This window comes from Bombina bombina, chromosome 2 (genome assembly GCF_027579735.1).
Source record: "Bombina bombina isolate aBomBom1 chromosome 2, aBomBom1.pri, whole genome shotgun sequence".
Lineage (NCBI taxonomy): Eukaryota > Metazoa > Chordata > Amphibia > Anura > Bombinatoridae > Bombina > Bombina bombina.
The window spans coordinates 850,146,622-850,170,261 of NC_069500.1; the positions used below are offsets into that span (position 1 = coordinate 850,146,622).

At 36.0% G+C, this 23,640-nt stretch overlaps 1 protein-coding gene across 1 annotated transcript in view; it reads right to left on the reverse strand.

The window, feature by feature from the left end:
• LOC128649747 (phospholipid-transporting ATPase ABCA1-like) overlaps positions 1 to 23,640 on the reverse strand; it is a 2,013,556-nt gene that overhangs the window by 3,350 nt on the left and 1,986,566 nt on the right. Inside the window, exon 48 of the mRNA XM_053703184.1 lies at positions 11,008 to 11,251. Within this exon, the coding sequence (XP_053559159.1) occupies positions 11,008 to 11,251 (244 nt within the window). The remainder of the gene's footprint in view (positions 1 to 11,007; positions 11,252 to 23,640) is intronic.

The window sequence follows — 23,640 nt, forward strand, 5'->3', positions numbered from 1 at the left end:
ATAAAAGCATTTTTTACCGTTTAATTTGCTAAAATACGGCGCTTTTACAGACCCGCTCTCTGCTGAGCGGGTCTGTTATTTTTAGTCAGCGCATCGGGCCAGCTGTATAGTCACAGCCCGGCCCGACCGCGCCATAGCACTAAGTGCAGCTCGCTCCTGTCACACTATGTGCAGAATTATATAACATTATTTTTAAGGTTTACTGTCCCGTTAAGCTATTGTAAGCTGCATGATGAAGAAGGAGAAGAAAAATGCAGCCGTTCAGTGCTAAGATAATGCTTTTATTTACTGTGATCTCACGAGATTTCACTAAAATCTCACAAATTTTTTGAGTAAAACGTCTTTATACTGAGGAGGGAAATAACATGACTGTGCCTGCACATGCCAGATGCACACTTCCTTGCAAGTCCCGGGACTAGCATCCTAATTGGCTGCTTAAATTCCCTTTAGAATGCGATGTGGCTAATGAGGAAATTTTGAGGTACAATATCTTCCTTTTTAACATAGAAATGACCAGGTGATATTTTCTAGTCAATTTTTTACAGTTATGCTGCGTCACTTTCAAGTGCTTCAACATTTGGGTATTGCATTAATATGTATGGAACCAAAAAAAGATAGTGTTTGGTTCCAGGAGGAAGTTTAATATATGTTACACTGCAGTTCAGCCGGAAATAGTAAGTTGATGAGTAAGGCAGTTACACCTTAACTGCAACAAGAGCTGAAGTTTATGCATTCTGTTATAAGATGTTCTTTTAATAAATGTGTTAAAACTGCAACTGGAGTCTTCAAGACTATCTTATAAACAGCAGCTTTATACATGGTGGCAGCGAATGTTATTTGAGAAATACATCAAGAGAGGATATGGAAGGTTTAAAACCACCAGGTCTGCTGGATTTTCAGGCATGGAAGAGATGGAAAGAAGACATTCTTTTATACACAGACCTAATCATGGCTGACAAACCAGAGGAGATAAAGGTAAAGTTGTTTCTGTACTTAAATGGAGAAAAAGGCAGAAAGGTAAAAGACACCCTTCTCCCAGAAGCAGCAGCTCCCACACTAGCTCTGCTAATTAAAGAATTTGATGATTATTGTGAGCCAAAGCAAAATGAGACTGTGGAAAGATATAATTTTTTTCAAGAAGTCAGAGGGAAGATGAAGGAATAGATGCATATGTCACAGATCTGCGTACACTGGCAGCCACTTGCAACTTTGGTAATATCAGAGACTCATTAATCAGGGACAGGATTGTATGTGGCACAAGAGACTCTAAACTTAGGGAATACCTACTGAGAGAAGTGGATTTAACACTGGAAAAATGTATTCAAATAGGTAGAGCTGCTGAGCTGTCTAAAGAGAGGGCGAAGATCATTGAGAGTTCCAGCACCAGTGCAGTGTCAGTCCATGGGGTGGACACAAGTTACACCCTTAGGAAGGGTCATAACAGAATGACAATGACTCCAGACAAGAGAATACAGTGTATGTATTGTGGAAAGCGTCACGGGAAACTGAAATAAAAATGCCCAGCATTTGGAAAGCAATGTAAAGGGTGTGGTAAAGCAAATCATTTCATTAGCCAGTGCAATGCCAAAACACAACAAAGAAAGCCAACAGTACAAGTTGTCTATAGAGAGACTGAAGACTTAGAGGAATATGAAGACATTCTGGGTCTGACCTTGGAACCAGCTTTTCAGTTTTGTACACTTAAGAAAACAGTAAGCAAATTTCCATCAGCTTTGTTTGCTACTATGCTAATTGACCAACAAGCCGTTAGATTCCAAATGGATTGTGGAGCAGACTGTAATGTCATACCAGCAAGGTTGGTGAAAGACAAATCTAAAATTCTACATTGTAATAAAATGCTAAGGATGTATAATAAGAGCACACTGAAACCAATAGGGATATGTAAGCTCAAAATAAGAAACCCACGCAACCAAAAGTTATATCAGGCTGAGTTTGTTGTAATTGACACAGATGTGTGTAATCCTATACTAGGAAGTAGAGCTATACAAGCTATGGATCTGATCTCAGTGCAACACCAAAATATCCTAAACGTTGAACAAGACGGCAACCACCCAGATGCCACTGTGTGGGGCTGGTCAGCCATCAATAAAGAGTATGCAGATATTTTTCAAGGAGTAGGCTGTCTAGAAGGAAAACTAAAATTGGAAGTGGATGCTCTTGTACAGCCTGTTAGACTTCCAAAAAGAAAAGTTCCTGTGTCATTACTCAAACCACTTAGAGAGGAGGTTACCAGTTTAGAAAAACAGAGCATTATAACCCCTGTAGAGAGAAGTACAGACTGGATTAGTAGTATGGTGGTAGTGAAAAAACCATCAGGGAAGTTAAGAATTTGTATTGACTCTTAGCCTCTGAATAGGGCTTTGAAAAGGAGCCATTATCCTTTGCCAACAATTGATAATATACTCCCTGACCTAGCAAGAGCAAGGGTTTTTTCAGTATGTGATGTCAAGAGTGGATTTTGGCATATTGAATTCGAGGAAGAATCCAGCTATTTGACCACTTCCTCTACTCCTTTTTGCCGATACCGCTGCGTTTGAATGCCTATGGGTATTAGCCCAGCCCCAGAAGTGTTCCAGCGAAAACTAAATCATGCACTGGAAGGGCTACCCTGTATCAGGATTATTACAGATGATATTCTGATTGTAGGAGTAGGCAATACCGATGTGGAAGCTATTCAAGACCACGATCAAAAGTTGAGGAAATTGCTCAATCATTGTAGAGAAAGACACATCAAACTAAATCCAGAAAAATTTCAGCTAAGGAAAACAGAAGTGCCATATATTGGTCACTTATTATCAGCCCAGGGACTTCAAGCAGATCCAAACAAAGTAAAAGCTATTACTGAAATGCCCAGACCCTCAGATGTTAAAGGAGTACAGAGATTTTGGTGGATGGTGAACTATCTTTCTAGGTTTTGTGAAAACCTCTCAGATGCAGGTAAACCACTGCGCCAACTAACCCAGAAAGGTACAGTGTGGGAATGGACAGAGGTGCAGGAAGAGGCATTTCAGCAGATCAAATAAAAAATCAGCAGTGCACCAGTGCTTAAATATTATAACCCAGACGAACCATTAGAACTTAAATGTGATGCATCAGACTAAGGTCTGGGATGCAAGGTAAACAACCAATTACTTTTGCAAGCAGAGAAATGATGGAGACAGAGCAAGGTTATGCATTCCTATTTGGAAGGGAAACATTTCACCAATTCACATTTGGGCAGACAGTAGCTGTACAATCAGACCATAAGCCCCTTGAAAGCATCATGAAGAACCCCTTACTTTAAGCACCAAGACGTCTTCAGCGTATGATGTTATGGCTTCAGATGTATGATGCATGTATCAGATACTACCCGGGGAAGTCTCTGGCGGTGGCAGACACATTAAGTAGGGCTTATTTAGAAGAAGGTTCCATGGAGGGTTCTGTGGAGCACCAGATTGAAACTATAAACATGCTCCAATATCTACCCATCTCAAACAGGAGACTTGTTGCTATACAACAGAGCACAGAAAAAGACAAGACTTTACAAGCAGTAAAGCAAATTGTGATGAGTGGATGGCATCATGCTAAGGAACAGGCTTCACCATTCTGATGAATTGAGTGTACAGGATGTGTTCTATTCAAAGGTGAGCGAGTAGTAATTCCAGCTGATCTCCGAACAGATATTATGTTTCGAATACATTCTTCACATTTTGTGTGGAAGGATGTCTACGCAGAGCCAGGGAGAGTATTTACTGGCCAGGAATGAATGCACAGCTAAAAGAATATATCAACCAATGTGACATATGCCGTTCATTTAATACTAAACAACAGAAAGAGACATTCGTTCCTCATGAGATCCCAACGAGACCGTGGGAAAAGCTTGGCATTGTTTTGTTCACATTCCAAGGAAAGGATTATTTAATAACAGTGGACTATGACTCTAATTTCTGGGAGATAGACCATCTTCAAGATACAAGATCTACTACAGTAATAAGAAAATTAAAGGCCCATTTTGACAGATATGGAATTCCAGACACTGAGGCCTAGTTATCAACGTGTCTACTTACCTGCCTTCGCCGGCCCAATACGCCCGCCTAAGCTCGCCTACCATCGCCGCCGGGGACCTGAAAAATCTTGCCAAAGTTATCAAAAAAGCTGTCAAAAAGCCGCGCACCAAGTACGGGGCGATGAGCAGCGGACTGTGATTGTAATCACTCATCCGATCTCGCTGCTCTTCGGCTTTTTTACAGCTTTATTGACAAGGAGTAGGGGTATGTGGGTGGTGGGTTTTAATGTTGGGGGGGGTTGTATTTTTATTTTACAGGCAAAAGAGCTGTTTTCTTTGGGGCATGCCCGCAAAAGGCCCTTTTAAGGGCTGGTAAGGTAATTGAGCTGTTAACTTTTTAATGTAGAATAGGGTAGGGCATTTTTTTATTTTGGGGGGATTTGTTATTTTATTAGGGGGCTTAGATTAGGTGTAAATAGCTTAAAATTGTTGTAATATTTTTGAAATGTTTGTAACTTATTTTTTTTTATTTTTTGTAACAGCTTTTTTTATTTTTTGTACTTTAGTTAGTTTATTTAATTGTATTTAATTGTAGTTATTTGTAGGTAATTTATTTAATTAATTTAATGATAGTGTAGTGTTAGGTTTAATTGTAACTTAGGTTAGGATTTATTTTACAGGTAATTTTGTATTTCTTTTAGCTAGGTAGTTATTAAATAGTTAATAACTATTTAATAACTATTCTAACTAGCTAAAATAAATACAAAGTTACCTATAAAATAAAAATAAATCCTAAGATAGCTACAATGTAATTATTAATTACATTGTAGCTATCTTTGGGTTTATTTTACAGGTAAGTATTTAGTTTTAAATAGGATTAATTTAGTTAATAAGAGTTATAATATTTAGATTTATTTAATTAATATTTAAGTTAGGGGGGTGTTAGGGTTAGGGTAAGACTTAGGTTTAGGGGTAAATAATTTTATTATAGGTTGCGGCGGAGTAGGGGGGGCAGATAAGTTTAATATAGGTGGCGGCGGGGTCCAGGAGCGGCGGTTTAGGGGTTAATACATTTATTATAGTTGCGGCGGTGTCCGGGAGCGGCGGTTTAGGGGTTAATAACTTTATTAGAGTGGCGGGGGTCTCCGGGAACGGCGGTTTAGGGGGTAATACATTTATTTAGTTGCGGCGGTGTAGGGGGGGCAGATTAGGGGTGTTTAGACTCGGGGTACATGTTAGGGTGTAAGGTGTAGACAGCTCCCATAGGAATCAATGGGATGTCGGGCAGCAGTGAACATGAACTTTCACTATGGTCAGACTCCCATTGATTCCTATGGGATCCGCCGCCTCCAGGGTACGCTGGGCCTGAAAAGTGCCGAGCGTACCAGCTAGTTTTTTGATAACTAGCAAAAGTAGTCAGATTGTGCCGAACTTGTGTTCGGAACATCTGGAGTGACGTAAGAATCGATCTGTGTCGGACTGAGTCCGGCGGATCGAAGCTTACGTCACTAAATTCTACTTTTGCCGGTGTGTAGGGCTTGAGAACTTAGGCGAATCAGTCTTGCCACAAATACGCTGCGGAATTCCAGCGTATTTGAGGTTGACGGCTTGATAACTAGGCCTCACTGTATGTTCTGATAAGTGACCACAGTTTATTTCAATGGAGTTTAAAGACTTGATTATGGGTTGGGACTTTGACCACGTTATCTCATCACCAGGATACCCTCAAAGCAATGAGAAAGTAGACTTCTCGAAATTATCCTTGTCTAGCATTTTTGGATCATTGCAACACACCAACACAAGGCATGGAGTGCAGTCCTGCTCAAAGACTGATGGGTCGAAGGATCAAATTGTTACTTCCAATGAGAGGGAGTCTGTTGATACAGGATCAAGTGATGAATGACAGGCACCAAATCCTGTGCAGGAAGCAGCGCTCATTGCAAGTTGCTCAATATAACAAGGGAGCCAAAGACCTGCAGCCTCTAAATGTTGGTGAACAGGTGTGGGTACAACCGCAAACAAACCAGGGAAAAAGAGTGGCGGAAGGCTTGCCTAAGAGCTCCTGTAGGAATTAGGTCATATGAAGTGGTGACAGAGTCAGGACAGGTCCTGAGGAGAAATAGGAGGCATCTGAGAGTCACTGGATGCTACAGACCTCCAGCAAGGACCCAAACTAGCACCCAAGAGGAATCTCACATTGAGAATACAAGCCAGCCATTAATGACAAATAACTCAGAAGAAGAAGGAGAAGAAGAAACAAACAGTGAAATATCAGACACGGACAGACTGCAGGATGATAACAGAGTCCTGTCAGAACAACCACAGGGATCCAGAAACACCCAGACTAGAAGTGGGAGATGTATCCGAAAACCAGTATATCTAAATGACTATGTCAACTAATATTTAGCACAATGAAAGACTGCATCTCAGGATCCATATTCCAACAATAATTAAAAGAGATAGCTTTTGCCATTTCCCCAAAAAGGGAAAAGATGTATCGATATGTATGGAACCAAAAAAGATAGTGTTTGGTTCCAGGGGGAAGTTTAATATGTTACACTGCAGTTCAGCAGGAAAAAGTTAGTTGATGAGTAAGGCAGTTACACAGACATTAACCGTAACAAGAGCTGAAGTTTATGCATTCTGTTATAAGATGTTATTTTAATAAATTTGTTAATACTGCAACTGGAGTCTGAGAGACTATGTTAAAAACAGCAGCTTTATACAGATAAAGTCTAAAGTTTTTTAAGGATATGTTGGATTATTTTATTAAATCAGCATATTACTTAAATGTAAATTAACTGTATTAAAAACATTATTAAAAACTCAAATTTTCTAGCCGTTTACAAAATGGAAATGATTAGGAAAAATACTTTATGATTAGTAAGTATGGTTTAATATATTGTGCGAGATAATATTGCACATGAATACGTATGTTGAGCTTTTTGTATATGTGAAATTTATGGTAAGGATTACTTACCATCTGAGGAACTGCTGTAATGGCATTAAAGGGACAGTCAAGTCCAAAACAACATTTCATGATTTAAATAGGGCATGCCATTTTAAACAACTTCCCAATTTACTTTTATCACCAATTTTGCTTTGTTCTCTTGGTATTCATAATTGAAAGCTAAACCTAGGAGGTTCATATGCTAATTTCTTAGACCTTGAAGACTGCCTCTAATCTGAATGCATTTTGACCACTAGAAGGCATTAATTCATGTGTTTCATATAGATAATATTAAGCTCATGCACATGAAGTGACCTAGGAGTGAGCACTGATTGGCTAAAAAGCAAGTCTGTCAAAATAACTTAAATAAGGGGGCAGTCAGCAGAGGCTTAGATACAAGGTAATTACAGAGGTAAAAAGTGTATAATTATAACTGTGTTGGTTATGCAAAACTGGGGAATGGGTAATAAAGGGATTATCTATCTTTTTAAACAACAATAATTCTGGTGTTGACTGTCCCTTTAAATACCTATTGTTTTTGTATAAAATTGAGCTTGTCCAACACTCCCTAAAAAAGGTCAAAAAGCTATTTCTGCAACCTAGAAATAAACACTATTTGAAGCTAAAGCTTGTTGGCTACTCTAGGGACCGTGGGACTAACCATAGTGTTTACATAAAAGCAAGATGTGTTTAAAGGGACATTAAAGACTAAACTAAATTTTCATGAATTGGACAGAGCATGACATTTTAAACAACTTTCCCGTTTACTTCTATTATCATTTTTGCTTAGTTCTCTTGGTATCTTTTGTAAAAGATGAATCCTGGGTGAGCTCAGGAGCGTGTCTTTAGCCATCTGGCAGCAGTGTTTGCAACTATATATAACATTGCTATTAAGATTTATGAAAGCACTGCTGCCATAGACTGCTAAAGACACATGCACGCTCCTAAGCGCCTATCAGCTTACAGAGCTTTAATCTTTAACAAAGGATACCCATAGACCAAAGCAAATTTGATATTAGAATTGGAAAATTGTTTAAAATGGCATGCTCTATCTGAATAATAAACATTTAATTATAACTTTACTGTCGTTTTAATGTCCCTTTAATGAATGAGACACCATAATGTTGGTCTGACAAATGTTCAAAAGTGGCAATCGTTTGTGAAATCTATTATTATTAATATTATTATTATTGGTTATTCGTAGAGCGCCAACAGATTCCGCAGCGCTAATCTGGGCCTATGTTCTTTAAATGTTAGTTAGAGGGTGTCATTGGCAAAAAGCAAACTGACTAATGAGTTATACCAAAGTGTATGTACTTAGGTTTTTTATTTCACTATGATGTTCAATAGTGCAATTGTTTTACTGACTCTACTCTCATGAGTAATCTCATTGTATCAAAAGTTAAAAAAACGGTTGTTACTTAGCACAAAGCAAACAATTCACTTTGGAGAAATCATACTAAGCAGTTTGATAAATTATGTATATTTTTTCTGCATCTAAATATATATATATATTTTAATTTAAAGGGACATAAAACCCAAAAATGTTCTTTCATGATTCAGATGGAGGAAACAATTTTAAACAACTTTCCAATTGACTTTTATTATCATTTTTCCTTTGTTTTCTTGTTATCCTTAGTTTAAAAGCAGGAAGGTAATTTCAGGTGTCTGTAGCACTATATACAGCAGTTTTTCAACAGATTTATACAATAGCAAGAAGAGCACTAGACGGCAGCACTATTTCCTGTCTTGTAAGTGCCCCAGACATGTGCACGCTACCTATCTAGATATCTCTTCAATAAAGAATAACAAAGCAAATTTGATAATAAAAGTAAATTGGAAACTTTTTTAAAATTGCATTCTCTATCTGAATCACAAAAGAGAAAAATTGTGTTTCATGTCACTTTAAAACTCATGGAATATAAATGTATTATACAAATAAATATGTATTGTCTAAGGGCTCCATGTACTAAGCAGTCAGCGAGCTACCCGCAACAAATCTCGCGTCAAAACTCGCAAACTGATATGTACAAAGTCGTCAACTATGTTCAAACTCGCATCTTTAAAATTGCGAGCGTACTTATCCGCCAAACCTCGCTACCTCTCCATTTTTCACTGTAATTAGACACATTTGACCACCAACTCGCCAAAAACGAATGTACTAAAAAATCTATTTGTCCGCTCGCAACAATTTCCGCTCCCATCTCGTTATTTTTGCCTCGCCACCTTTTAGGTGGCGGGCAAGGTACAAAACAATAGGAAAGTCACTCTAGACGCCAGTCTAGACATATATAAAAGGCAGTAATATCAGCATTGTACTTACATTGTTCATTTCGGACGGAAATATGCCTGAAGGATGGCTTTTAGGTACGCATAACTGGGGTCTAATTTGTCTCTCATTTCCATGTACATAAATTGCGCCCAATTTGTCGACTGTAATTAAAGAGTAATCTGTATATTTTAAATTTGTATTGTATAGTTGTCAATCTTTATAATTATTTTTATATTAATATTTATATTTATTATATCTTCTATTAGGAGATGGAGGGTACTCATGTACATGCGATTTGAAAATGCGGTTTCGATATCTTGATCGTTCTGGTGGTGCTATGCAGTATGCACCTGAAAAAGTTGCAAAAATTATATTGGTTTGCTGCATACTGCACAAAATAGTCGCGGCGAGCGAGGCGTCAAATTTATCAATATTCCACCACTGCTCGCGGCGGGCTAGACGTGTCTATTTATTGAGGGATTATTAGTACATAGCGACAGCGGACACCATTTCGCCCGCGGCGAGTAACAGCGAGTTTATCCGCGTCTACAATGACGGATGAATTGACGGCTTAGTACATGGAGCCCTTAGAGTGTGTTTTAAAGGGACACTAAACCCAAAATCTTTCTTTCATGATTCAGATAGAGAATACAAATTTAAACAACATTACAATTTACTTCTATTATTTATTTTGCTTCATTTTTTAGATATCCTCAGTTGAAGAAAAAGCAATGCACATGGGTGAGCCAATCACACAAGGCTTCTATGGGCAGTAACCAATCAGCAGCTACTGAGCATATCTAGATATGCTTTTCAGCAAAGAATATCAAGAGAATAAAACAAATTAGATAATAGAAGTAAATTAGAAAGATGTTTAAAATTGCATTCTCTTTCTAAATCATGAAAGAAAAAATGTGGGTTTCATGTCCCTTTAAGACAAGAGGAGAACATTCCCACTATATTTTTCAAACAGGATTAAATTATATTTCTTTCAAGAACATTTACTAAGTACTTTATATAAAGTAGGAAAGTCTTTGCAAACAGCTGTGAGAGAGTCTACATGTTGTTGACATCAGGAATTCAGTGCTGAAATAGAAAACAATGACTGCGCACTAGTGCTTAGAATAATGGTAAAAATAATCAGTATTGTTTTCATGCTTTAATTGTTTTTTCTTCTGTCTTTTTTTTAATAACATGCTACTGATACGCTTTCTGTTTAAAAGTCAGCCCTGGATGAATACTTATGAAGGAGGGGCCTTTAACCCCAGGGCAGGCAAAGTGAAGTATGGTGGGGTTATGAGAAAGTTAGAGGGAGGTGTTAGCAGAGGTGTTAAATAAGGGGGTAAGAGGAAGTGAGGGTCTCTTTCATCCTGTACCTGTGCAGTGTAGAAGCTCCCACCCTCCCTGGAATTGCCACTAGGGTGATGTAGCTTGCCTTTGGAGGAGGGTGGAGCTTGAAGTGGGTACCTCCTGGCAGTAGGAGAGGCTAATGAAGAGTTTCTGGGTTGGTTTATCCCACATGTTGAGCTGTTAAGGGGCAAGCACTGTTGTGAGTTGTTTTCAGTGACAGATGTAATTTATTTGTATGTTTTATGGTTTTATAATAAAGAGGCTGCAGCCTTTATAACCCAAGCCTTATTGTGTTGTGTTTTCTTTCTATTGGTAAAGAATGTAGTGCCTAAGTATGAGGTCAAATGAGTATTTTTTAGTTTGAATGTACCTACATGTGAACTTATATGCAACTAGAAAAAAACAAAAAAACAGAAATACAATATTTACCTGATCCAGTGTTGTCTGTGAAACTGAATAGTCTTCGATATTCAGTGTCTTTTTGTTCTCAGTAAAAGCCCTAAAGACTTTAGAGAGAGTAACAGCACTGGCAGGTAGCTGATATTGCAGAGTGTTGTGGTGTTTTTCCTTCAGGACACTACCAATAAAGTTGACTCTTACAAACTCTTCTACTGGCTGCAGCAAAGGGGATGCTCCCCCGACTCGTATGATCACAGTGTATCCATCTCCAAACCTGCAAGTTAAAAAGATTATTCATTACAAATGTGTTCAAATCTGGTTGCTGTCGCCAAACCTCTTAGATTTTGAAACACAAAATTGGCACTTTCAAATCCCTAGCAACATGGCTATTAGACTATAGGAATGTGTGCGGGCGGGTCACCATAATTCTTAATTTTTATTATTCAAGTTTTTCTGTTTTTATTCTGTCTAAACAGAATTTTATTTACTTTATTTTTCAACTTTAAAAACTAATGAACCAGCTTTTGCTTAAACATGTAATTGTTATTTATATTAATAACCTTTTGATGGATGGTGAATTATTTCGCAAGAATTACTTTGTATTCTTTATTAATTATTCATTTGTGAAAACAAACTGACCAATGTATATTAACCTTCATAGATCTGTGTCTCCAATATTGTATATCCACAATTTCCAAATAAAGTCAGTTGCAAAAAAAATAAAAAAAATAAAAATCTGGTTGCTGTCAAATAATAAGGATCCGTTTGTTCATTTTTAATAAATTAAACTGTCTAATTATTAAAGACACATTAAAATTATTGTTACATGTGCATAGTATAGATCTGATTAAGCACCACACTGTAAATGCCTATTAAATACAATGGCAACATTTTAAAGGTTTTTGCTAGTACAATCTATGGTTAAACCTTTAAATGCCTCTCAAATTTGCTGTCTCCTCTGTTCTCACCAGACAAAGGCTATCTCACTATCTGTCTCTCTCACTATCTAGCTCATTATCTCACTATCTATTTATCATCTATCTATCTATCTCATTATCTCTCTCTCTCACCATTTCTCTCTCTCAATATCTATCTATCATCTATATATCTATCTATCGATCTATCTATCTAAATACAATTATAAACACATTTTTAAAATCTATCTGTAGGATTATATTCTAGTTTTTTTTAAGTAAAGTTTATCAAAACATTTTTTTTCTACAACTTTCAACAGTAAAAGCCTAAGGGATTTTTGTTGAAGGTTAATGCAACTAATTTGATAAAGTCATGTAAAGGATTTGTCTGTCTAGTTCTTCTCAGTTACCAAAGTCTGTACACAAAAGACACATCACTTTGTTACCTAGCACATATGCTATTTTGGGATTCTGACCTTTAAATGCCTTTTTGCCTAAACCACTCTTTGTATTTATCTAAGACTCCAGTACACTTAGTAAGTGACAAGTATTAACCCTTTAAAACACCTCACACTAAATGTATCTTTTACCATGAGGTATTTTTTTTATCATGTCCAGCCAAGCCATAATTTTATGATAATGATAAAATCCAGAGCTTTCAAAATTAATGATACAATGATGTCATATTTCATAATAATACATCACTCCTATCTATTAAATGAATATATCAGTGTTTCTTATGCAGATTTGTCATTGTATGTATCTGTACAAGCATACAATTAACAATGTGATTTTTTTTTCTCATATTCCTACATTTAAATCAAATTAATATCTATGCTAACATTGTACGCAATGACAAACTACTTCCTTTTCATATTAACGCCAGCAAATGCAAGGAACTTAATAAAATAGCAGTTTGCAATATAAAAAAAAAGGTAATGTACTCTAAATACAACAGCATGAGAAGTGTCTGTTAAAAGGAATCTTCATCTTGAATTTAGTAAGACCAGCATGCTGAAATATAATTACATCTGCAAAGCGAACATTTGTTAAAAAAAAAAAAATGATTAATACATTTTGGAAAATCATCAATCTCTTTTGCTTAATGAGCATTTTCATTTAGAGCCATGTTACCATTCAAAGAGTAGAGAGATTAAAAAGAAATAACTCACAGTCATTAAAACAATCTCCATATTTTTAAAAGCACATTCTGTTCCTTGTAAGCTACAGTTTTTTATGGCTCTGTTTGTCATTCACTATTTCCAACAAAACAAAAACGACAAATTTTAATTACATTTTTTAATTTATTAATGTGCATTGCATGCCATGAAACATTAATTGTGAAAGATCAAAAGAAATGCTGAAATTTTAATTAGTGGTTGCTTGCCATGTCAGCAAAAACAGTAGAAAGTAATTTATCTAGAAAACAAATTAATATTCATTAACTAATAGACTATTTCCTTTTCCATGGCTACAACCTTGCAGAGTTATAATTTCCATCTTTTAACATTGGTAGGTTTACTGGGCTAATATATTTCATTTCCTTCCCCTTTTCAATATCAAGGGAAAAAAAATGAATGAAAACCTTATTATAAGTAATAAACTTTCCTGCACAGGAAAATATAAATTCCAATGTTATAAAAGACGCAACAAAGTTGGATGGAACTTAATATCAGGCAGATACTTAACTGATTTATGACACAGCTAAATGCTTCTGAATATGAAGTAATATATTTCACACAAACACTTTTTCAAACTGATTTCATTAAATAAGCAGATAGTATGTTACTTCTCAAATCAAATTGTCTTTGATTTATTACTCCCCCCAAGGGAAAATGTAAGATTTAGTCAATATGTTTACTGTATTACTGGGAGAAAGCTATACAAAATTGTGAATCATTTATAGGAACACACGTAAGAAATATTTATGGGGTACATTTCCTCATTTATATTACTATAGTCGTGTGATTCAATTTCATTTCAAAATATGTACCTCCTACACATTTTCAGTAACTCTAAACGCTTGTGAGAATAAGGTAAAAAAAAAAAAATAAAAAAATAAAATAAATAAATATACTCTCAATGATAGCAAATTAAAGGGACACTCAAGTCAAAATTAAACTTTCATGATTCAGATAGAGCACGTCATTTTAAACAACTTTCCAATTTACTTCCATTAACAAAATGTGCACAGTCTTTTTATATTTACACTTTTTGAGTCACCAGCTCGTACTGAGCATGTGCAAGAATTCACAGACTATACGTATATGCATTTGTGGTTGGCTGGTGGTAAAGGTGGAGTGGAAATTGACATAACTGAAATTTGACAGAAAAAAATCTTTTACTCATTTGAAGTTTAGACTGTGGGGACGAATTATCAAACTCCGAATGGACCTTGATGCCTCTGTTTCCGCGCCCCTGTTTCCCTTCAGGCTCTCCAGGACCAGAAACAGCAGTTATGAAGCAGTGGTCTAAAGACTGCTGCTCCATAACTTGTCTTCCTGCTCTGAGACTGCAGACATCAATCCGCCCGATCCTATACAATCTGGCTGATTGACACCCCCTGCAAGCGGCCGATTGGCTGCAAATTTGCAGGAGGCAGCATTGCGCAAGCAGTTCACTAGAACTGTTTGTGCAATTATAAATGCTGACAGCTTATGCTGTCGGCATTTATCAATGTGCGGTGGATATGATTACGCTACATTGTATCATGTCCGCTCGCTCTTTCATAAATTGGCCCCTAAGTGCTATTGCATTGTCTTTTTATCATGCATTTGTTGTTTATGCAAATCTACTGTATTCAGTGGTCCTTTAAATCATATCATCAAAATGTCACTAACTTCAAAAAAGCTAAATCAGACAATTAGCATGCTTGCACAATGGGGTTTAATATTGAATAATAAATGATCACAAATCAGTTATCAGTAATCTTAACTCTGGCTCTTACATGCTTCTTAATCTTCTGGCAGTCAAGGGGTTAACCTTAACCAAACACAAGGAACACAATGTAATATTTGTTATCAGATGTGTACAGCTCTTTAACCTTGCTTTATAAAATGCAGGGCATTTTTTATTTAGCCATTTTTTATGCTTTTTTTTTATTTTCAGGCACCATTAAAGAGACGTTAAACACCTTCAGACTGCTTAGTTGTGCATAGTAAAACAGTTTTGAAACAAACTTTCATTATTTATTTCGGCTACTTTTCATATTTTTTAAAGGAATAGGAAAGTCAAATTTAAACTTGCATGATTCAAAAAGAGTATGCAATTAGAAGCCACTTTTAAATTCACTTCTATTTTCCAATATGCTTTGTTCTTTTGGTATCCCTTGTTGAAAAATATTATGCACATATCATACACTAGTGGGAGCTGGTTGCTGATTGGTGCCTGCACACATTTGCCTCTTGTGATTGGCTAACTAGATGTGTTCATCTAGCTGTCAGTAGGGCAGTGCTGTTCCTTCAGCAAAGGGTAACAAGAGAATGAAACTAATTTGATAACAGAAGTAAATTGGAAAGTCGTTTAAAATTGTATGTTCTATCCGAATCATGGAAGAAAAATTTGGGGTTTCCTGTCCCTTTAAATTCAGTACATTAGGATTTTTTTATTTTTTATAGCTGTAAATGCACACTACAGACTTATCAAGGCTAACCCTGCTATATCTGTTCTTAATTGGCCCTGCAAAACTATGCACATTATATTAACACAATGACCGTGGCTAGCATTGTCCTCTGCAGTCTAAAACCCGAGTTGGCTTCTCTAAATAAGGCAAGTGGTGGGTGTAGTTTAGCTAATGAAAAACAGTTTCAGCAAACACAATCGGCTAGATTACAAGTTTTTGTCGGTAATGGTGTGCGGGGCTAACGAGCTGTTTATGCTCACCGCTCACCTATAGACAACGCTGGAATTACGGGTTTTTAGAAACCCGGCGTTAGCCGCAGAAAAGTGAGCGGAGAACAAAATTCAGCTCCACATCTCACCTCAATACCAGCGCTGCTTACGGTAGCGGTGAGCTGGCTAAACGTGCTCGTGCACGATTTCCCCATAGGAATCAATGGTGCTGAGCTGGCTGAAAAAAAAAATAACACCTGCAAAAAAGCAGCATTCAGCTCCTAACGCAGGCCCATTGATTCCTATGGGGAAACACTCTCTAAGTCTACACCTAACACCCCAACATGAACCCTGAGTCTAAACACCCCTAATCTTATACTTATTAACCCCTAATCTGACACCCCGACACCTACATTATATTATTAACCCCTAATCTGCCGCTCCGGACACCGGCGCCACCTACATTATAGTTATGAACCCCTAATCTGCTGCCCCCAACATCGCCGACACCTACATTATATTTATTAACCCCTAATCTGCCGACCCCAATGTCGCTGCAACCTAACTACAATTATTAACCCATAATCTGCTGCCCACAATGTCGCCGCCACTATATTAAATGTATTAACCCCTAAACCTAAATCTAACCCGAACCCTAACACCCCCCTAACTTAAATATAATTTAAATAAATCTAAATAAAATTACTATCATTAACTAAATTATTCCTATTTAAAACTAAATACTTACCTATAAAATAAACCCTAAGATAGCTACAATATAACTAATAGTTACATTGTAGCTATTTTAGGATTTATTTATTTTTTACAGGCAAGTTGGTATTTATTTTAACTAGGTAGAATAGTTATTAAATAGTTATTAAGTATTTAATAGCTACCTATTTAAAATAAGGACAAATTTACCTGTAAAATAAATCCTAACCTAAGTTACAATTACACCTAACACTACACTATAATTGAATTAATTACCTAAACTAAATACAATTAAATACAATTTAAAACAATTATCTAAAGTACGGAAACCCCCCCCCCCCCCCCCACACTAAATTACAGAAAATAATTACAATTTTTTTTAAACTTATTACACCTACTCTAATCCCCCTACTAAAATAAAAAAGCCCCCAAAATAATAAATATCCCTACCCAATACTAAATTACAAATATAGAACATGTAATTTAAGGCAATTCAATTCTATTTCAAAGTTTACTTTGTTCTCTTATGTATATATCCTACACTACTGGGAGCTAGCTTGTGATTGGTGGCTACACACATTTGTCTCTTGTCATTGGCTGAATAGTTGTATTGATTAGGGATGGGCGAACGTGTTTATATTCGAATTTGAATGTTAGAACGAATGTTATTGTGGAAATTCGATTTACATAATCGAATGTTGATAAGAACAAAGTTTCTTAAAAATTATATTATCGAATGTTATTTACAATTTTCGAATGTCCCTTTCGAATTTGAATGTGACATTCAAATTTGAATATTACATTTATACAACACAGTTGTAGAGTAGAAATACTATTTTTAATTTTAATGTGACATTCGAATTCAAATGTCATATTCGAATTTGAATATTACATTTAGAAATTGAATGTGATATAAAATACATAGCTAAACATTCTATTATTCAAACAAATATTTTAATGTTATTGGAAAATTCGAAAACAAAAATTCAAAAATAGAATTCGATTCGAATGAACGAATGTATCAAAATTCAAAATTGAAATTTTGAATTTTTAGAAACATTCGCCCATCCCTAGTATTGAGCTAGCTCTCAGTAGTGCATTGTTGTGCCTTCAAAAAAGGATAACAAGAGCATGAGGCAAATTTGATAATAGTAAATTGGATGTTTAAAATGGTATGCTCTATTTCAATCATGAAAACAAAATTGTGTTTCATGTCCCTTTAAGTATAATTCGATGAGAAAGAAAATGCAATGAGAATGGAAAGGGAAGAATGGGCAGAGAAAAAAGATGAGATAATTGAAAAAAAAGCATGAATCAAGCCTAGTGCTAGCAGTTCTTCCTCTGTTCCTCCTTTTTCCAATCCTCCATAATAAAATCTAGGAGACAAGCTATTTTGTTTGTAAAATGTCATAAGCATTTGCACTCCCAATTAAAATGTAAAAAGTACTAGGAAAATAATTAAAGGGACACTGAACCCAAATTTTTTCTAACAACAACTTTCTAACTTACTCCTATTATCACATTTTCTTTACTCTCTTGGTATCTTTATTTGAAAAGAAAGAATGTAAGTTTAGATGCCGGCCCATTTTTGGTGAACAAAAGGTCTGAACCAAAAAAATAGCTTAGATGCCTTCTTTTTCAAATAAAGATAGCAAGAGAACCAAAAATTGATAATAGGAGTAAATTAGAAAGTTGCTTAAAATGGCATGCTCTATTTAAATCATGAAAGCAAAAAAAATATTTTGGTTTAGTATCCCTTTAAGTTTTTCAGGGGGGGGGTGTGGATACCTTTTTTAATTTGGCAAAAGAGCTTAACCACTTTCCAGTGCCTTTTTTTAGGGTAGTATTTTTAGATTAGGAGTTTTCAAAAATAGTTTTTTTTTGTTTTGTTATTGGTGCAAAAGAGCTGAGATTATTTTAGGGCAAATACCCTTCTTAAGGTAATTTTCTTAGGCTAGTTTTTTTTTTAGAATAGGGTTGTTTTTTTTAATATGCAAAAGAGCTGTATAACTTTTGCCCTTCATGGCATTTTTTAGCTAAATTTGTTTTAGATTAGGGTTTTTAGATTAGGTTTTTTTAAATTAGGATTTTTTAAAGATATTTTTTTTGAGGGGTGGGGGGTTTTAGTATAGTGTTTTTTTTATGTAAAAGAGCTGTGATTACTTCAGGACACTGCCTGACTAAAGTTTTAGTATAGGGCTTGTACTGGTTGTTTTTCTGTGGTAATTCTAGTGTTGTTGTTTTATGTAACTTAGGGGGTTAGGTAGTTTAAGGGTAATCTGCCATAGGGGGTTGTGGCAGTTAGGAGGGTTAGTAGGGTAGGGGGTAGGTTATAATAGGGTTATGGTGGTTAGGGAGTATAGGTTAGAGGGTAGTCTGCGATGGGGGGATTGTGGTGGTAAGGGGGTAGTTAAAAAAATGGGGGGTTAATAGATTAGGGGGTAGTTGGCAATGAGGTAATGGTGGTTTAGGGGTTATTGCGGTGTAGGAGTTTAGTGGGGTACTTTGTAATGGGGCAGTTTAGGGGCTAAAAGTTTAGCGGTGCAATTTGAAATGGGTGTGTGGCGGTTTAGGGGTTAATAGATGTATTGTATTGTATTGTATATGTAGATGGTGGATAGTGTAAGTGGAAAACCTTTTTTTTTTTGTCTGTTTAGGGCAACTTTTTATCTTTATGTGGCTGTCAAGTTTTGTAAAAAGTTTGAGCATAAAATGCAATTGCATTCGAGCAATCGCATTTACTGTCAACCTCTAATACGAGCGCACTTTTGCACTTGACGGGGCCCATTGAAAGTATAATGAGTGTAAATTATCGCAAATTTGCGACTTGCAATATGGAGTTGACCACAAAAAATACTGTGACTGTGCTCCACCCGTAATCTAGCCCGTAATGGTTACACGACAGATTTTACTGATCACCCAGCTAAAATGTTTTCCAACATTTAGCTAAAATTTGCTAATATTACATTTACAATTATTGTCAGACATACTATCATTAAATCAATTCATGTTAGATAAGGCAATTAATTTGTGCTTTGGATAGCTTAAGTTACATTTATTTATAATAAACAATATATAATATAGCAAGCATTAATCTGTCCCCTTCCTGATTACTTCATAATGCCATCTTGCTGGCAAAATTTTCTGTGGAGGACAATATTTAGAATTTTCTAATGAACAGTGTAATCGGAGATGATTTCAGATAGAAAATAGTAAGTATTTCAGCATACAGAAGTCAGGTATATAGCCAGCAATTTCTGATATGGAGAGCATGTGTATTGCCAGTAATATATCTAATATAAATTAAAGGGACAGTTCACCCAAACGTTTTCTCCCCTTTAAATTGTTTCCAATGATCCATTTTACCTGCTGGAGGGTATTAAATTCTTTACAAGTAGCTCCTTTACCCCTATTTTGGCATTTGAAATAGCTGATTTAGCCTGTGGTATCCCCACCTATAGTAAAAGTTTGTATACTGGAGTCTAGGTTATTGAATAGCCTAAGTAAACACAGCCAGCAGAAAAAAATATACTGCCAGTGGGGTGCAGGATAGTTAAGTAATAAAATGATACAGTATATAACAGAAGTGAGTACACCCCAGTGCAATATCACTTAAATGTCAAATGATTCAAAATTGTATAACTGCATTACGTCTAAGTTTTACAGAAGGGTATTTGCTCCTATGTAAAATTTAAAAACTAACAGTTTAGATTTACTATATTAAAAATACCGGTCCCAAAGCAGGAAATCAATGCAACAAAAGTCAGTGCACCTTTCATTACTGAGATTCAAATCTTTTATGTTTTTCAATACTTTGCATGTCCATCTTTATTTTTGATGACAGACTCAATCCTCCTTGGCATGGAGGAAACCAGTGTTGTACAAATTTCTGGAGAGATGTTCTACCCTTCTTCAGAGATAATTTTTTTCAGCTGCTCTTTGCTGGAGGGGTTGTGTTGCTCTACCATTCTCTTTAAAACACCCCAAAGGTGTTCTACTGGATTCAAGTCAGGTGACATACTTGGCCAGGTCATAGTTTTCACTTGTTGCTCCATTAGAAACTCCTTTGTGATTGTGGCAGTGTGCTTTGGATCGTTATCATGCTGGAATATTCATCTCTGCCAAACTTCTGGAGACTGGGAGTCATCTTGTCAGCCAGTATTTTGGTATATTGCAGGCATTCGTGGTGCCATCTATAAATGCCAACACCTTTCGCAGCCATGCAGCCCTATATCGTCACACTCCCACCTCCATGATTCACTGTTGGGACTATGCATTCACTGTAATAATCCTGACCAGGTTCACACCAAACATGCTGCACCCTAACTGAGCTTAATCTTGGTCTTGGCCATCTTACCAGTATTACCCAGTATTCCTCAGGCTTTTCATGTTGTTTAGCAAAGTTTAATCTTGCCGTTTTATGCCGAAGAGCAAGCAAGGGTTTTTTCCTTGGATGCTGTCCATAGAAGTTGACATTATGCAATGTCCTTAGCACTGTCTGAGCTGTCACAGAAACTCCAATTTCTATCGATAATCCCTGAGCCAAACTGAAGCACCTGCTTTGATGCAAATCTGAAGCACTTGCCTTGATGCAAATCTGAAGCACTTGCCTGTTGCCTGTTTTTCAGAGCTAGATTGTGCAATTAGCGCACTGTCCGTGGCGTCATTTTAGGAGGACAGCCACTGCGGCTCTGATTTTTGGCACTGTGTATCGATCTATAAATCCTGATTACTGCTGCAACTGCATTTTGACTGATTTTTTGTTGGTCACCAATCTTCCTGTATCCTTTTCCATCTTTGTGAAGTCTCAGAATCAGATTTTTCAGTTCCTCTGGAAATTCTTTTCCATGTGGAGACATGATGCAAACTTGCAGATAGACACAGACCATTGGTCAAAAAATTAGACTGTTCTGGTAACTATGCTCATGCAATTAGGCTAATTGTAAATCATAGGTGTACTCCATTTTGTTTCAGTTATCTAACTTGTGTGTCAGTGACCACAGGTGTATTCACTTTTGTTAAATTAAGTTTCTACTTTGGGGCCTGTATTTTCAATATAATCTTTCTAAAGTATTTGTTTTTTATTGTTTATAATAGGAAATACTCTACTTGTTAACTTAGAAATAAAACAATTCTTGAGAGGTGATACCATTTTGAATAATTTGATATGTAAGTGATATTGCCCAGGGGTGTACTCACTTCTGTTGTATACTGTAATTTTCCATTGCTCTCTATAAGTATTGAGCTTTGGTTTTCCAGACAAATATAAGATAAGGAAGCTATTGTGTGTACACAAAGTGATAACATAACGAGATATGATATTACCTGAAGCGCATCCCATTGTAATAGGCTATAGTTTAAAACCACAAAACCAGCAACTTCATATATACAAATAAACCTGAAAATGCAATTTCTCCTACATTTAATACTCTGCAGCTGGTATAACAAGTCATTGAAAATACATTAATATAAAAACAATTTCACAGTGTACTGTCCCTTTAATGGAGGGAATTAAGACTGTACAGACCATATTTCCCGTTTTCTATGAGTAGAGCAATTGTTAAAAAAGAAAGAATCATGTAAATTGTTTTATGCAGCCTTAGATGGGGCAATAGTATTTATACTGTGGTAAGGAAGGAGTACTGAGGGTTAATATAATTCAGAAACAGACAATTTCCTGAAAGTGAAGGTTAGGTTGTATCGAAGATTTAGCTAGGTATATGTATAAAACAGTAATCACCCTCTTGCCCCATCTAAGACTGCATAAAACAGTTCATACAGCTAAACTTACTGATGGAGGAAATTATCAAAGCTATAATCTGTGCTTCAAAAGAATTATTTCCTGGTAGATAAAAGCTAAAGATAGTGGAATTGTGGAATTAAATAGAATAATTCCCTAGAGTAAAATATGGAGGCTGACTTTTCTGCAGTTTTTTTTTTCCGGTTTATTCAGCCTTTTAAATCTTATCTTCCTATCACACATGGATACAACACAATTATTATCCTCAAGCGCACAGGTACTAAGGAAATAAGGAAAGCCCTTGTGCTGGGAGCTGGCAAAATATGCTTCCTCGCTGATAAGGTCAGTGTGCAGACATGTTGGACTAGGGGCCTCGCTGTGCAGACAAAGAGACAGAGAGCGATGCAGAGAGAGAAAAGGAGGGAGGGAGCGAGCAAGGGAGGGAGGGAGCAAGGGAGGGAGGGAGCGAGCAAGGGAGGGAGGACGAGAAAAAGGAGAATTCACAGAATCCCGTTTATATACATCTAACCAGCTCACACATTCTTTTACCCATCATTTTATTACATATAGTTTAATAATATATCGTCTGCCTTTTGCTTTCCTATTATTAATATTATTAAATGGATTTTTTTCTTTCGATGTCTAATACCTTTAGATTTAATTGAAATGCCATCAAATACAAAACAAGTCATTCATTTCTTCATTTTATATCTATGCACATATTATTTTAATTTGTCATTATACATATTGAACCATACACCACAAGCTGATTTTATTCTGGTGTTTTAAAGGCAATATTTAATTTAAGAATCAAAGCCGCATAGGTTCTAATGCATTTTAAATAGGTAGTTTTTCCTCTCCTTTCATTCTGTCTAAGAGAAATAATGACTCAATATGTTTTTTGGAAATGTAATACTAAGCTAACCATACCTGATAAATAGAATTTCTGCCACCAAAGTAATCTACTAGCATTGCTGGAATTCTTCAGTTTCTTAGAGATTAAAAAAGCACTGTTCAGAAACCTGGCTGGATTTATGCTCAAAACTAGTAACACATATGGAGCGCTAATATGTTACAGATTTACATCTACAGCACTTTTGATTTTAAAAGTAAAGGGAAGAGTGATGATTATAGTACACTTTAAAAATAAATCAAGTGTTTGGTGTGTCTGAAAATAGAAGAAATTTGCCACTTACTATATTTTTTAAAACTAGTATGTCTTAAAGGGACATTAAACACTTTTAAATGGTAATATAAAATTATAAATCTTATATATAAATAAAACTCTGCAATATACTTTTATTATTTATTTTGTCCCCCTTTCCAGTAATTTCATTCTGAAATTGTGAGCTTTTCAGTTCCTGTTAGAAATGGAAGTGCAGAACACTTACATTCCACACAGCCATTGGCTGCACACTCTAGTGACCTATTTATAACTGTCTCTAATTGGCCACAGCAGAGAAGGTA